The sequence below is a fragment of the Peromyscus leucopus genome, chromosome 20 (genome assembly GCF_004664715.2).
Source record: "Peromyscus leucopus breed LL Stock chromosome 20, UCI_PerLeu_2.1, whole genome shotgun sequence".
NCBI classification, from domain to species: domain Eukaryota; kingdom Metazoa; phylum Chordata; class Mammalia; order Rodentia; family Cricetidae; genus Peromyscus; species Peromyscus leucopus.
The window spans coordinates 46,307,337-46,322,634 of NC_051080.1; the positions used below are offsets into that span (position 1 = coordinate 46,307,337).

General features: G+C 46.1%; 1 protein-coding gene and 1 long non-coding RNA gene across 3 annotated transcripts in view; one reads left to right on the top strand and one right to left on the bottom strand.

The window, feature by feature from the left end:
* Positions 1-15,298, top strand: part of Atp6v1c1 (ATPase H+ transporting V1 subunit C1) — a 32,979-nt gene that overhangs the window by 16,762 nt on the left and 919 nt on the right. Inside the window, exons 4-12 of one of the 2 annotated variants that reach the window (XM_028879228.2) lie at positions 1,303-1,388; positions 2,667-2,761; positions 3,356-3,447; positions 5,023-5,121; positions 6,354-6,422; positions 10,364-10,456; positions 10,558-10,651; positions 12,118-12,215; positions 13,975-14,101. In XM_028879228.2, the coding sequence (XP_028735061.1) occupies positions 1,303-1,388; positions 2,667-2,761; positions 3,356-3,447; positions 5,023-5,121; positions 6,354-6,422; positions 10,364-10,456; positions 10,558-10,651; positions 12,118-12,215; positions 13,975-14,101 (853 nt within the window). The remainder of the gene's footprint in view (positions 1-1,302; positions 1,389-2,666; positions 2,762-3,355; positions 3,448-5,022; positions 5,122-6,353; positions 6,423-10,363; positions 10,457-10,557; positions 10,652-12,117; positions 12,216-13,974; positions 14,102-15,298) is intronic. The other variant, XM_037197742.1, reaches the window with a different exon arrangement.
* Positions 4,104-9,161, bottom strand: LOC119086386. The gene is made up of 3 exons (XR_005089670.1): positions 8,002-9,161; positions 4,996-5,144; positions 4,104-4,436 (listed from the first exon to the last, which is right to left on the bottom strand). It is a non-coding gene; the product is annotated as an uncharacterized LOC119086386 (long non-coding RNA).

Below are 15,298 nucleotides of genomic sequence, written 5' to 3' on the forward strand. Positions count from 1 at the left end.
CAGGCTGCCTTGGAACATGCTCTGTAGCCCAGGCTGGTTCAGAGCTTAGAACAGCCCTGCTTCAGTCTCCCTGGTGCTGGGCATACAGGTGTGGTCAGCGCTGAAGCCATTTAATTTTGCTGCGTTTGTGCCAGGACCAACTGTTAATGGATACTTTGTTAACCCTCCTGGTGGTACAAAGCAGTATCTCATTCTGGGATTTCTTTTTGTTTTTGTTTGTTTGTTTGTTTGTTTTTAGTCTCACTTTGTAGCCCTGGGTAGCTTAGAACTTGTAGACCAGTCTGGCCTCAAACTTAATAGAGATCCTCCTGCCCTTGCCTCCCAAGTGTTGAGACCAACGGCTCGCCATGTCTGGCCACATTCTCATTCTCGTTACTCTAACTGATGATGTGTGGAGTATTCTATTTATGTATGTATGTATGTATGTATGTATGTGTGTGTTGTCAGTGTGTGCATGTGTGATGTGAGTGCAGGCGCCTGAGGAGGCCAGAGACGGCTTTAGGTCCCGGGAGCTGGAGTTAGGTTGTGAGCCACCTGACTGGGGTGCTGGAAACTGAACTAGGGTTCTCTGGAGTGTGTTTTCATACCTGCTAAGTCTCTGTCTCTGCAGCCCCTTGCTTTTGTTTTGAGACAGGATTTCACTATTGAGCCCAGCCTGGCCTCCAGTTCAGCATGAGCCTCCTGCCTCAGCTTCAGAGGCTGGGGCTGGGGTTGTACACCACCATAGTCACCGTGTGGTGTTGGTGCTCTGTCATACTTAAGGCAAGAAGCCTACTGTAGGAGAACAGTTGTGTAGCTCAGTGAAGAGATGCATTACTGGAGACAGCGCCACATACCTGTTGCCCAGTTCTTGAGAGGCTGAGGCGTGAAGATGCCTCTTCAGTCCAGCCTGATCTGTATAATGAGACCCTGGGTCAGAAAACCAAGTTGGGGGAAAGCCTAAAATGAGGTCAAGAGCTTGCCCTTTTAGAGTGGAAAAGCAAGGAGGAAGAAAGTAGTAAGTTCCTTTTAGGATTGTAATTCCATGTTCAGCAGGGGGTGGTCTTGAAGTTCTGATCCTCCTGCCTCCACCTCACAAGGGTGTGCTGTCATGACCAGTTTGCATGACTTTCTTTCTAGATTGATAAACACATTGCATTCAGTCCCTATAAAACCCTACAGTTACACAGTTGATTTTTCATAGAACCAGACCTTGGTCCACTTTATTCTTTAAATGTTTTATATAAGATAGGATTCATTATATATGAATGGAAGTTTTTTTCCTACAAATGATGATTTTTGTGTGTGTTTTTTACTTCCCAGCGTGGTCAAGAAAGTGGCTCAGTATATGGCTGATGTGCTGGAGGACAGTAAAGATAAAGTTCAGGAGAACTTGTTGGCCAGTGGAGGTGAGCTGATCCTTTGTGATTTGTAATGATTAATGTGTAATGTGAGCGGCTCAGAAACATAAGCCAAAAGGATGTAGAAACCCGTAGATGAGGATGCTACTTTACTAGAAAGCTGTGAGGTTACTACTGGTGATGTTACATCTGTCCCCTGGAACATAATTCATGTCACTCTTAGGTGGTACAGAATGTAGTGTAAGTGCAGCATGTGGTCTCCTGTCTGGAACGACTCTTGACGTAATGCTGAGCATCTCAGCATTATTGCAGTTAGATGCTCCTGTTTTCTACTTAATAGAACCAGGAATGGTTGATTTTATTACAGAGTAATGCCTCGTTCCCCTCAAATTAGAATATTGCTTTTCTGAGTGCTCATAAAATAGACCACTAATGTACATGTCTGCAGCTGTAAGTTAATAATTTATATTGAGCCTGTTCTCGATATTGATGGCTTTGTACAGAATACTTCGATCTCATTATTGTTGAATTAGTTAATTATTATCATTTTGTTTATTTTTGAGGCAGTCTCTCACTATGTGGCTCTGGCTGGCCTAGAACTTGCTAAATAGACTGGGCTGGGCTTGCCTGCCTCTGCCTGGGATTAAAGGTGTGTACCACTACACCCAACAATACCACTTAAAAATAAATAAATCTGCTGTTCTGGGGCTAGACAGATGGCTCAGTGGTTAAGAGCACATACTGCTCTTGCAGAGGACGTAAGTTCATTTCCTGGCACACATTGGATGGCTCACAACTCCTGTAACTTCAGGGAATCTGCTCTGCCCTCATCTGGACATACCTGCCCCCCACCTTATATCCATGATTAAAAAATAAATCTTAATTTCAGTGTTCTTCTGATCTCATTCACATTTATTTAATCGGGACCCTTCAGAAGTTATATCTTTGCCTATGTTAAAAAAACAAACAGCCTTGGGGCTGGAGAGATGGCTCAGAGGTTAAGAGCGCTGGTTACTCTTCCAGAGGTCCTCAGTTCAATTCCCAGCAATCACATGGTAGCTCACAGTGAGATCTGGTGCCCTCTTCTGGCATGCAGACGTATATGCAAGCAGAACACGGTATACATAATAATAAATACATAAATCTTTTAAAATCAACAATAACAAGAACAGTCGGGTATAGTGGCACACACCTTGAGTCCCAGCACTCAGGAGTTAGAGGCAGATGGACCTCTAAGTTTGAGGCTAGCCTGGTCTATAGAGTGAGTTCCAGGACCAAAAAATACTATAACTTCTCTTTAGTAATTAATCCATTACCTTGTTTCAGTTGACTTGGTTACTTACATAACAAGGTTCCAGTGGGACATGGCCAAATACCCAATCAAGCAATCTCTGAAAAATATTTCCGAAATAATTGCCAAGGTAAGACGAAAATGGAGGCAGGTGGGACACACTGATTTATAGAAGAATTGTTTAAATGTATGGAGTGTGCGTGCGTGTGTGCGTGCGTGTGTGTGTGTGTGTGTGTGTGTGTGTGTGTGTGTGTGTGTGTGTGTGTGAGATAGCTATGAAATACTTTTTAGGTTTTTTTTCCCTCTGTTTTTGTTTTTGAGACAGGGTATCTCTGTAGTCCTGGCTGTCCTAGAACTCACTTTGTAGACCAGGCTGGCCTCAGACTCACAGAGATCCTCCTGCCTCTGCCTCTTGAGTGCTGGAATTAAAGGTGTGTGCCACCACATCTGGCCTTGAGGCCTTTTGATTAGTAATCTTCAAATCTGGTGAGCTGGGGTCCTTTTTCTTGGTTTAAGAAGTAATATGACAATAGCAGTTAACTACAGAGACTAACAGAGCATGAAAGATTCATGTGGAAATTGGTTAAAAACAAAGTTTGGTTTTTTAAATGCCCTTTTAAAGTTGTACTTTTAATGTAACCACTACTCTGAATCAGAAACTATTTAAATTGTGTTGGTGGGGCAAACCTAGGGAGAGCGTGCGTCTTTCTTTTCTCTTTTGAAGGGAGTGACTCAGATTGATAATGACCTGAAATCTCGAGCGTCTGCATACAACAACCTGAAAGGAAACCTTCAGAATTTGGAGCGAAAGAATGCGTAAGCTCTCAAGCCTTTGTGGGCCCCGTTGGGGTTTAGAAGGTTCCAGTCTGTGCTGTGTCTGTAACCAGTGGTTGGAGGGAGCTGGAGAGCATGCTGGCTGCTCTTGCAGAGGACCTGAGGTGGTTCCCGTGCTTCTCTGTAACTTCATTTCTGGGCATCTGATGCCCTCTCCTAACTGCAGGCTTCTACACACATGGCATACACAAAGATACTTTTTAATGATTTTTAAAAAATTTTCATGGAGAAAGTTCACTAATTTTACAGAATTTGAGCAGTTCAAACAGATGTGAAGCTGATTCACTAAACTTTCTCATAAATTTACTTGCCACCTGGACGCTGGCTTATTTCCTTATCCACTTGATATCTCACTGAAGAAGGTGTAAAATTATTTTATGTCAAGTCAGTTATTGCCTGTCGATCACCTGCCACTTAAAAGATGTTTATGTAACACCTGTCTGTGCTGTAGCGGTGATGTCTGCTCTCCTCTCCAGTGTAGGTTTCACAAGCATTGCGGCCGTGTTTGGTTGACCTCCTTGTAGTGTCACTGCAAGTGTAGCTGGGGCAGTTTTGTTGTTGGTTCTGGAGGCGGGGGGGGGGGTGAGGGGTGGGTGGGTGGGGGCGGACGGACACAAGTGAAGTTTTTCATTTCAGTTTTTATTTTACATGTGTGTGAGTGTGGTGTGTGGGTGAATGGTGCACACACCTTTGCATGGAGGGCAGAGGAACTCATCAGGTCCCCTCTTCTGGCACCCTCTTCGGGCCTCGGGTCACCCTGTCCCCACGCCCCTCAGTTCTTGGTTTTAGGCGTGTGCATGATTGTGCACAGCCCCTTACACGGACGGACGCTGGTGTCTGAACTCTGTCCACATGGTTGGTGCGGCAAGTGCTCACAACCGCTGAGCATCTGTCAGCCGCCGCGTGTAGCGTCAGGTGCAGAGCTGTTCAGAGTTGTGTCATAGTCCAAGCATAGACAAGCATTTTCATGACTGGAAGACCAAATGAAAACTGACTTGAAGGTTGATTATTGTATTGTGTTAATTAACCAAAATTGTCTGGTATCACATGATATCTAGGGAGAGAAGGAGGAGAAACAGGTTGTGCTTAGATGACAAAATTTCATGATTGCAGTGAAGTAGACTGGTATCTGATGACTAGTACTTTCTCAGTCAAGGTATGTAATTATGAGAAGGGCTGAGTTACAGTAATTAAAATGAGCACAAAGTTAGACATTAGAGGAAATTCTGGCAAACATTGACACTTCTTAAGTTGCAGGGGTAGGATACATCTGGCTAACTGTTGACTTTTTATATAAAATTTTAAAAACTTTATTTTCGGTGTATGATTGTTTTGCCTGCGTTTATGTCTGTGCATCAGATGTGTGCCTGGTGTCCTTGGAGGTCAGAGGAGGGTGTCAGATCCCTTGCAGCTGAGCCTCCGCGTGGGTGTTGAACCTGGCTCCTCTGCAAGAACAAGAACTCCTAAGCCCCAAGCCTTTATGACGTGTGTTTAGCCCTTGCTTCCCTTTGCCGTGGAGTGTGCACTCACCCCAGTGACTCTCCTCTCATCCTCCAGGGGAAGTTTGCTGACTCGGAGCCTGGCAGAGATCGTGAAGAAAGATGACTTTGTTCTTGACTCCGAGTACCTGGTCACACTGCTGGTGGTAGTCCCCAAGTATGTCTGTTACCAGAGCGTCCCTGAAAATCAAGCACAAAACATTTGTTCATGTGGCACATACAGCACAATTTGGTTCATAATGTTGTAGTGGAGACATCAGTTATAAATTGGTAGGCTTGGCTGACTAATAGAGCAAATATTTTGTTATTAAACTTTTAAAAATAGATACTTTAGATTTTTCAAAATCAGGCCATTGAATTTGTTATTCTGAAAAATATTTGAACTTGAGCCCTATAAGAATAAAGAATGTGAGCTGGGCGGTGATGGGGCAAGCCCTTAATCTCAGCCCTTGAAGGTAGAGGCAGGCAGATCTCTGTGAGTTCTAGGCCAATCCGGGCCTATAGAGTGAGTTCCAGGACAACCAGAGCTACACAGAGAAACCCTGTCTCAAAAAACCAAAAGGAGAAAAAACGAAGACTGTGTTTTCAAGGGCTGCATAGTCTTTATGGCTCTACCAGCTGTCATAACTGCTCCGCTCTACCATGTCCATTGGTTGTTAGAGCTGAAGCAGCCACAGTGATACACAAACAAATAAAATTTTGTTTACTGACACATTGGAACACATTATTCAAAATTTCTATTTATCTTTGATTTTATAGCTTTCAGGAAAATAATCTTTGCCCATATTTTTTTTATTTAGCTTTCTTTAAAATTTATGTTTAGAAAATTTCAGCTTTTGGAGACAGGAGCCCTGTAGGTCACTTTACATAATGAATTAGCCATGCCTACAAACACTTTATTGTAAATCACACGTAGTTGTCTCTCCACGTCCCCAAAGCCAGTGGCCTTTCCCGAAAGCTGGTGCACAGTGTTCTGGGGCAGCATCAGTTACCGCCACTTGGTTCCTCCTGCTTCCCGGGGAGATGCCGCCTCTTTCTGTACATAGAGTTTGAGTCAGCCCTTTGTACTGACCACCAAGGGTAGTGATTGCCCACGGCCTCTTCTGTTTTCAACCATGCAGTTTAAGAAGAACAGAGACTCGGCCACCTTACCAAACCAGGCTCTTGGCTGAGCCTCTGTTGCGACAGTTACTAGCTCTGAGGGCGGCAGGCGATCAGTACTTCCTGCCTCACTCTATAGGTGAGGCGTGTTCTCAGTAGGAGGCTGGGGTTTGCTACATCTCTGTGATGTATTTTATTGGAGCCACGTTTCCTATCTGTCCGTGTTTTCTCTTCCTGGGCATGGCAGAAGTCAGACTCATCCCCCACGCTTCCTGTGCCTTTCTGCAGGCTGAACCACAATGACTGGGTTAAGCAGTATGAAACGCTCGCAGAGATGGTGGTCCCCAGGTCGAGCAAGTGAGTAGCCGTCCGCCAATAGCGCTCTGTTCCCCGAGTCTTCCTGCAGCTTGTGGGATTAGGAGATACCTTTGCGGTTTTCTTTGCAGTAAGCCTGTAACTTTAGAGCCACCAGTTTACTTGGTAAATTGTCATCTTAGTTATCATTTTATGTCTAGAAGGGACTGGGCGCAGCCAGTGTGACCCGACCCCCCCCCCATTTCTGTAGGTGAGAAGTTTGAGGAGAGTGAGGTGAGGTTGTCTGCCCAGTCACACTTGTTGCTGGGCAGGACTAGGGCCAGAAGCAGTGAGGACTTCTCTGCCTTCTGAAGCCTTGTCCACCGTGCACTTGGCCCACTAGGAACTAACATCATTGACCTCACAGAGGAGTCACCAGGCAGCCCCTGGAGGCTGTGTTGATCAAATCCATTGTCACTTGAGAAGAGAGTTGAGGCCAGATGTGCCTATCCTGGAAAAGCCGCAGAAGGCTTGCCTTTTTAGTCAGCGGTTGGGTTGTGAGTTCAGTGTGTATTGTCTGTCCGTCACTCTAAGCAGTGCCGTGAGGCAGTTTAGGCGGCTCATGTCCTCATAGACGAGGAAGCCGTGTTGACGCTCTCTAACGCAGGTGGCTTTCAGTTCCCAGTGCCAAGGCAGTGACATTGTAGCTCATGAGCCAGGTTATCAGCCAGTGTCTGCCATTGTCTCCCAGATGTTCTTGTAAAGGACGGTGTGGAAGACAGTGAGGACGTGAGGTTGGTAAGGTTAGGCCGTGGGGTACTTCTGTTCTAGTTCAGTGGGAGTTTGCTCAGTGTGATGGAAAATCATGGGCCCTATTGAGGTTCCTCTCAACTTGCTGTGTGACCTGGGCAAGTCTTTGAACTTGTCGGGTCTCATTTTCTCCTCTCATGACCTAAGTTAGGAGTTTGCAGACTTGACAGAATATATAAAACACAGGGTTGTTCCATTGGCGCTTGACGAGTGTTGGTCCTTTGAGAGCCATGGCCTGAGCTCATTGTGCCCCTCCATCTCTCAAACCAGCTCTTCAAACAGTAAGCCGGAGACAGTGGATGTGTCTCGACACACATTCTCGTCTGCACTGTTGTTCCTGACCAGTAATAACCTCTCTGTAGGGCGTTTGAGCTCAGAGGTTGACGCGTATCTGGGAAGCAGCGGGTACCTAGGAGGAGCTTGAAGACTCAGTGCAGTGCCCTCTCGAGGTAGCCATGAAAGGCCGGCTGCAGGGGTGGGTGTGGTGCTGTGTAGGACGGGGAGTAGGCCTAATTCTGAAAGGAGGACTTTAAGTATACCATTTCAGAGAGTTCGATCTTTTGCTAACCACTTTAATAGTTTAAAGGAAGAAGAGTTCGATTCCGGCAGTACTTGTCCCAGTGGCCTTCTGGATCCCCAGCCCCACCTCAGTCAGGGTAATATCCACTCCACCAGGTTCAAGTGTAAAGTGCACTTGGCATCACTGACTAAGAAATGGGGCTGTTTAAATGTCCATGGAGATCATAGAGCCAGCTCAGTAGCACCAGGAGGAGCCTGCAGTTCACACGAGCCAGCTAGGAGAGCTAGACTGGGGCAGTGCTCTGTCACTCACCGTGCAGGAAAGACCGGCTTGATGAAGCTGTTCGCCTTACCGCTGACATTGTCCGTATTGTGTGTGTGTGTGTGTGTGTGTGTGTGTTGGGAGCCTCTGTGGAGGCCAGAGGGCAGCTTAGGTGGCAGGGGTCAGTTTGCTCCTCCCACCACGTCAGTTCCAGGTCCTCAGGCTCAACAGGAAGTGCCCTGACGTGCTCATCCTGCTGGTCTCTCACCTCGTCGTCAATGCACAAAGCCTAGCTGTGCACTGTAAAACTCTGTGTTAAAGTTTTCAAATGTCCGATGATTGGAAATCCTGCCGCCTGCTAGGATGTGTGCAGATGTGTGTGAAGCTGTCCCAGGGAAGAGGCTGGTGCTGTCTTGAACCTCCACTGACGCGGGCTCAGGAGACTCGCACTCTCCCCTGAATTTTCACCACTTTTCTTTCTGTCTCTGGGTGGGTGTTTGTTTGAGATAAGGTTTCACCATGTCACCCTGGCTGGTCTGGAACTGTGAGGACCAGGCTGGCAATGTCTCTGCTTCTTAACTGTCTCATTGGAGGTTGGGGAGGAGGGGTAGCTCAGTGGTTGAGCTCTTACCCAGCATGTGGGAGGCCCTGGGTTCAGTTACCTGCACCAGAAACTTAGACATGTCAGTCTGGGTCAGCTCACTGGTTAACCCGTACCTTTCTCCTAGAAGTCACTCCCTAGAGTTTCCGAGGATTGCTTTAGTAGGGTTGAGTGCTAGAATGTACATACAAATTGTCCTAGGCATTGTGCAGAATTCGTCTGTGTTCTGGATTAGGATTGCCAGAGTGCGCTGTCTAAAGCAGCGGGGAGAACCAGATGGCTGGCTCAAGCTTTAGAGAAGCAAGGGATCAGGAAGAGCAGGAAGAGCTGGGGGCTCTAGAAAGCTCTACTTCCGGCAAGGGTCACGGAAATGGCCCGAGGCAGACCTAAGAGTCAGTTCATCTGTTTACCTGTAGAAATTGTTACGCTCATCGGGTTAAACTAAGCCTCCCGGCAGGCAGCCATAGCTCTGGCTAACACTGTATCTGGAGAGAGTTCAAGTCCACATTTCATCATGAAGAAATGCTACTTAAACTATCAGGGTGGCTCTGTGGGTAAAGGGGCTTGTCACTGGGCCTGATGACCTGAGTCCCAGGACCTACATGGCGGAAAGAGTTGTCCTTTGACCTCCAGGAAAGTACCTTGTATACATGCCTACACACACACACACACACACACACACACACACACACACACACAAATTTAAGAATGAAGCATGGTTTTTTTCCTTTTTGCTTGAGACTTGTGTGGCTCACAGCTGCCGTCACTCCAGCTCCACGGCATCCAGCACTTTCCTCAGGCATATGCAAGTGAGGTGCATGTGGATGTGCAGCATCCCCCCCCTCCATAAAAGTATTCTTAAAAAACCAAAACATAAACATAAAAAGAAAAACCTTTCACAAGGCAACTTCAGAAGGATGAATATTTTTTACCTTAAGTGTGGAGATGTTTGTGGGTGTGCACCTGGCTTGCACACACTGAAGATGGAGAATTTGCGTGTGTATCACCTATACTTTAGAAGCTGTTTTTCTTTCACAAAACCGTAAATTAAACATTAGAAAATCCTCATGGCATGAAAGGTAGAAGAGGCCCCACCCCCAGTGACATCACCCACCCTGGGCCTTGGCTGTTGAGAATGCTGAGTGTAGCTTTGCAGCCCCTGTGCATGGGTTCTCTTCCTGTAGAGTCAGTGGCACTTTTAAAAGCTGATTCCTACTGTCTGAGCCACAGTCCACCCTTTCCAGCAGGCCTGCTCCCCAAGGCCTTACACATCTCTGTGGCAGTTTCCCAGCACTTGTGTCTGGAAAGGTTTTTGTAGTGATGTCCGTGGAGCTGTGGCTGGAAGTTATGAGCTCACTGACACTGAAAAGGAGCTTGACACACAGAAGTGTATTCATTCAGAGCTGTTGAGACTGTTGCTTGTGAAATTCCGATTGGGGATGTTATGGGGAACAGGAATGAATACCTGGGGTATGAGGTGATGGCCGTGTGCAGCCAGGCCCTGGTGGGCTGGCTGGATTGGACTGGAAAGAGGGATAGTCCGTGAGACAAGAACAGACAGTTTGACCAACCAGCCTGATGTAGAAGTTGAACAGCTGCCCCTTAGAGTGTGGCTTCCCTTAGTGAACAGATGGTTTTGTTAGCTGGAGAGTGAGGAGAGGGTGTGCGGGCATCCTAACCAGAGAGCATCCCAGACAGAGCGTCTTCCCGACGGAGGCGTGCAGGTGAAGAGTGAGCATGCTTCCAGTCCCTCCCTTCCCCGTTTGTGAAACCCACAGGACGTCTAGGACTCACAGTGCCTTTCCCCTCTAGTGTTCTTTCAGAGGACCAAGACAGTTACCTTTGTAACGTCACCTTGTTTAGAAAAGCGGTCGATGATTTCAGACACAAAGCCAGAGAAAACAAGTAAGTTGTCTGTCCCTCTCATAAAGGTGTGCATATAATTTTAATCTGTTGCATTTGTTATATATGGTGTGGACAAATTTGTTTTTTTCCTCCAAATTTAGGTTCATAGTTCGTGACTTCCAGTATAACGAGGAGGAGATGAAGGCAGATAAAGAAGAAATGAACAGGCTGTCTACTGACAAGAAGAAGCAGTTTGTATGTGGTGTTCCTTAGCACTGTCAGTGTCCGGGGAAGTGAAGTAGTATTGCCTGTCTTTGACTTGGCAAAAACTTCTCTGGTTTTTCCTTTAAGAGAGTTGATTTTAGTTGCTGTACTCTTCCACTTCTTTTTTGAGACAGGATTCACCCCACAGTCCAGGCAGACCTCACCGTGTGGCCCAGAGCTGTCTTGAGCTCTTGGGAATTATTCTCCTGCCTCGGCTTCAGAGTGTTGGGATTATAGGCAGCCATCAGTTACCAGATCTCTCGGGGATTACAAACGTGTGTCCATGTCTGGCTCAGGTCCTTGTGCGTGCACAGCAAACGTCCTTACCCGGAGCCGAGCCCTCCTTTTGCGATCCTCGCTGGATTTTTTTTAGAGCTTGCTTTGCTTTTGAGTCTTAGGAAAATGGAAAAATACATTCTGGAGATACTGAAAGCCTGGAAGTCTCAGAGAGAAACATTATGAAAAAACAGTTTATAATTTGGTGCTAGAAAAATGTAAGTATTGGGGCTGACGATGTAGCTCAGTAGAGTGCTTCACCAGCACAAAAAAGCCACAGTGCCACCCTGACCAAAGCTGGCTGTGGTGGCACAGCCTGTCATCCCAGCACTGGAGGAAGAGGCAGGAGTATCGGGAAGTTCTCACAAACAAATTAGAATATATATTTATGGGTAGATTCCCAGCAGCTCAGGGTTGTTCTTCCATCACCGGGGAGCAGCCGGACACAGACACAGCCATGCTCGCTGCTCACTGTCCCCCACCTGCTCTGCTTTCTAGCAAGCACATGTTGTCAATGCTTGTGGCCACAGCAGCTCAAAGAGCAAGCATTTTGATCAGAAATTGTCACTGAATTGTATCCTCTTTGCCTGAATCAGTTGCTTGGTACGTCCACATGGTCCTGTGCATTACCTAACCTAAGTGTTAACTGAGTCAGTAATGCTGTCTTTACAGGCAGACAGGAGGAGGTATTATTGTTTGACATCTTTCAAGAAGTTTTTAATTTTGCTCAACATTTAATTCAACAAGAACTTGCATTGTCATAGAAACAGAAAATGTAAAACAGGAGCAGGTTTCAGGGCCTCAGAACAAGCCCTTGTTCACAGTTTCACACTGTGAGCTAGGGTTGGGGAATGGCTGTGTCTCTAGAAGCTTCAGGTTGAGTTCTCTGTCAGTGCACTAAGTACGCTGGGCGCTGTGTTGTGTGCTCCAGTGTTGGTGCTACAGCTTCCAAACCCAGTTAGACTGCTTCCATGAAGCCATGCCTTTGCTGTTGTTGAGCCCGGTTCACTGTAGAGTCTTTGAGGTCCAGAGTACTGGCTCACCCTTTGATTTAAGAGCAGGAAGGAAGGTAATAGGGTGTCCAGCATAATGTTTGAAACTTCATAGTGTGGTCAGATGTTTGACTTTCTAATTGCCGTTTGCAAACCAAATTTGTGGTAATTTTGTTTTTCTTTTTAAAGGGACCACTTGTGCGGTGGCTCAAAGTGAATTTCAGTGAGGCGTTTATTGCGTGGATTCATATAAAAGCATTGAGGGTTTTTGTCGAATCTGTTTTAAGGTAAGACAGTTGAGAAAGTTGGAGCTGCAGAGCTCAGTGTCCCTTTCTCATGACAGTCCAGCCATATGAAGAGGCAGAGACGGTCAGGGTCACACAAGCTTGTCCTCTAGCACCAGGTTCAGGAGAGGGATCCACACTGCTTCACTCTGCCTCTAAGGTGCATCATGTGCTGTTTAAGGAGAGTTGGTCTGTGAGTCAGTGAGCTCATTGTGGGGTACACCGAATGTGCTCTGTGGTCGGCCAGTTGCCATGGTGTCAGTTGCTCAACACGGCCACTTGTTTTGCTTGATACAGTCTCCTCCTGGCTGACTTGGAACTCATTTTGCAGCATAGGCTGGTTCACACTTTGATCTTCCTGCCTCAGCCTCCTGACTGCCACCATGGCAGGTGTGCAGCATCATGCCTGTCCCACGTGGCCTTTCGATGCAGTCTGGAGACGTGTGATACAGCACAACCTTTCTAGTAGACTCTGTACAGCTTGTCATGAGAAAGGCCTGAACTCCACTAATCCAAAGTGCAGTGTGGTAAATAGTGAACCAGTAACTCAGTTATTTACCGTGATGATCATGTGTCATGAACTGTGAGTGAGTATGTGGGTCAGACATTTATAAGGCTGGAGGTGCAGGTGAGCTTGCTCCAGCTCTGCCAGAAACCACAGGACTGTGCACAGTGATGGATAGCACTAAGCAAAAAGAAACTTGGAGCTAGCTCCATTATAATTAGGGGAGCACTACCATTAAAAAACTACCTATTTATTGAGTCTGAGTATTTTGCCTGAATGCATGTCTGTCTATCACAGTGCCCGTGAAGTCCAGAAGAGGGCCTCAGGTCCTCTGGAACTGCAGTTACAGGCGATTGTGAGCTGCCACGTGGGTGCTGGGAATTGCACTCGGGTCCTCTGGAGGAGCAGCCAGTGCTTTCATCCGAGACATCGCTCTAGCTCCGTGGGGTCACCATCATTCCTCAGTTCACTCAGTATATCTGTGTGTGGCACGTGATTTGTAATTAAGTGCAAAATTAATTATAAAATATTAAGCAAGTTGGATGTGGCGTCACACACTTTTAATCCCGGCAGGCAGATCTCTGTGTTCAAGGCCAGCCTGGTTTACACAGTGAGACCTTGTCTTTAAAAAAAAAAAGCCAATGTCTTTAAAATGAAGATTTTTTTTCAGATATTTTGCATGTAGTTTGATGTACAGTGTAGATTTTAAGATAACAATACCCTTTGAGCCTCTGCTCCTATTAGAAATCATTTAAAAACTTATCTGTAGCTGTGCTTCTCACCTTTACATTTTTTTTAATGTTTCAAATAAGTATGGAAATTCTCAATTTTTCATTATAAGCATGTCTTCTAGCCCTATTTTATTTTTATGTACTGGGCATATTCATAGATTACTGTGAAATTGAATATTAATTAATTACTAGTGATTGGCTTGCCTGTTTTCCCGTCTGCTACAGCTTAGGCTGGCCTCAGACTTACACTGACCTTGCCTTAGCCTCCTCAGCACCGAGATCACAGGCGGGGGCCACCACCCCGCAGTGACTCAGTTTTAAGGACGGACTTGTGGTGGACGCAGGTTTGTTTACATGCTAGTGTGAGCTTCTGTGGCTGGTGGCCGGCTTGTGAAGGGGTTATTTAACACGGGGCATGCTGTGTCCATGAGGAGCCTTTAGAGAAGCAGGAGGACGTTTGCTCTGAAGAGAAAATGTGTGCGTGCGTGCGTGCTTGTGCTACACACTGCTTCTGCTGCTCTTTAAGGTACGGCTTGCCGGTGAACTTCCAAGCGATGCTCCTTCAACCCAACAAGAAAACGGTGAAGAAACTCCGAGAAGTTCTACACGAACTGTACAAGCACCTGGACAGCAGCGCAGCCGCTATTATCGATGTGAGTACCCGTTCGCTCAGGAGATGGAGGAAAGGATAGCAGGCGTCCGGGCAAACCCAGCAAGGACGTTCTTTGTTCATGTGCTAGGTGTGGCTGCTCTCGGTATCCTAGCGGCCCAGCGTTATCTCGCTGTGTATTAGATGTTTAGCTGCAGATATTCAGAGATACCCAGTACTCCCCCTTGTTCTTAAACAATATAGACTGCAGAGAAAATAGGAAGTTATTTTAATTTTGTCTGGTAGAAATAACGGAGTCAATAGATTAGCAATTTACGTTTTTATTTATTTGGGGAGGATACACACATGCTGTGTGTTTGTGTGTGTGTGTGTGACTTTTCCCTCCACCATGTGGGTGGGTCCCAGGGTTCAAACTCAGGTCATCAGGAGGCTTGGCAGCAAGTACCCTTACTCCCTGGAGTCTCTTTGGGACAGTTCAGAGTTTTATGTTTGTGTGTTTTGCCTGCACATATGTCTGTACATCAGTGAATGCCTGACACCCAGGGAGGCCAGGAAAGGGAGGCAGATCCCCTAGTTCTGCACAGTTGGGAGCAGTGTGTGGTGGTGGGAGTTGAACCCAGGTCCTTTGGAGGAAGAGCCAGTGCTCTTCATGCCCGGTCATTAGCTTTTAACCAGAACACAAACAGTGTGTGTGGTTTTGTTGTTACACCATATTAGTGGGCTTTTATTTTACAGTTTAAATTTCATATAGCTTGCTGTTTTTCACTTTAGTTGAAGATGGTAGCATCTCACGTATATATCGGAATAATGAAAAATTGGTTTTTTTAGTGAGAGAAAAATGCAGGAAATGACTTGCTATCTTTTCATAAAATCTTAGAGAAAGTAAGAACCCTAAGTCTTTGGTAGAAACTTGGCTCTCAGTAAATTCTTACAAGGTGTAAACAGATCTGAGATCTTCAAAACCACACTCGGTTTATTTGGATACTACATTTTGTAAGCCTCATCCCCTAAACCAAGATTTAAAAAGTTAACTTTTGCAGTTTTACACAATAAAACACAGGAAGGTCATGGTTCAGTCACAGTTTCAGCATTGGAGCTTAGCTTAGTCTGGCCTTCCTGCTTGCTGTGTGACTCAGTGTGACTCAGCAGCCTCAGGGTCTACCCACACTTCAGGCAAAGTGAGTGCCTGGTCAGATTAAGTTAGTTTAAATGCATAACTTCATCCCAGATGAGGTGTCCA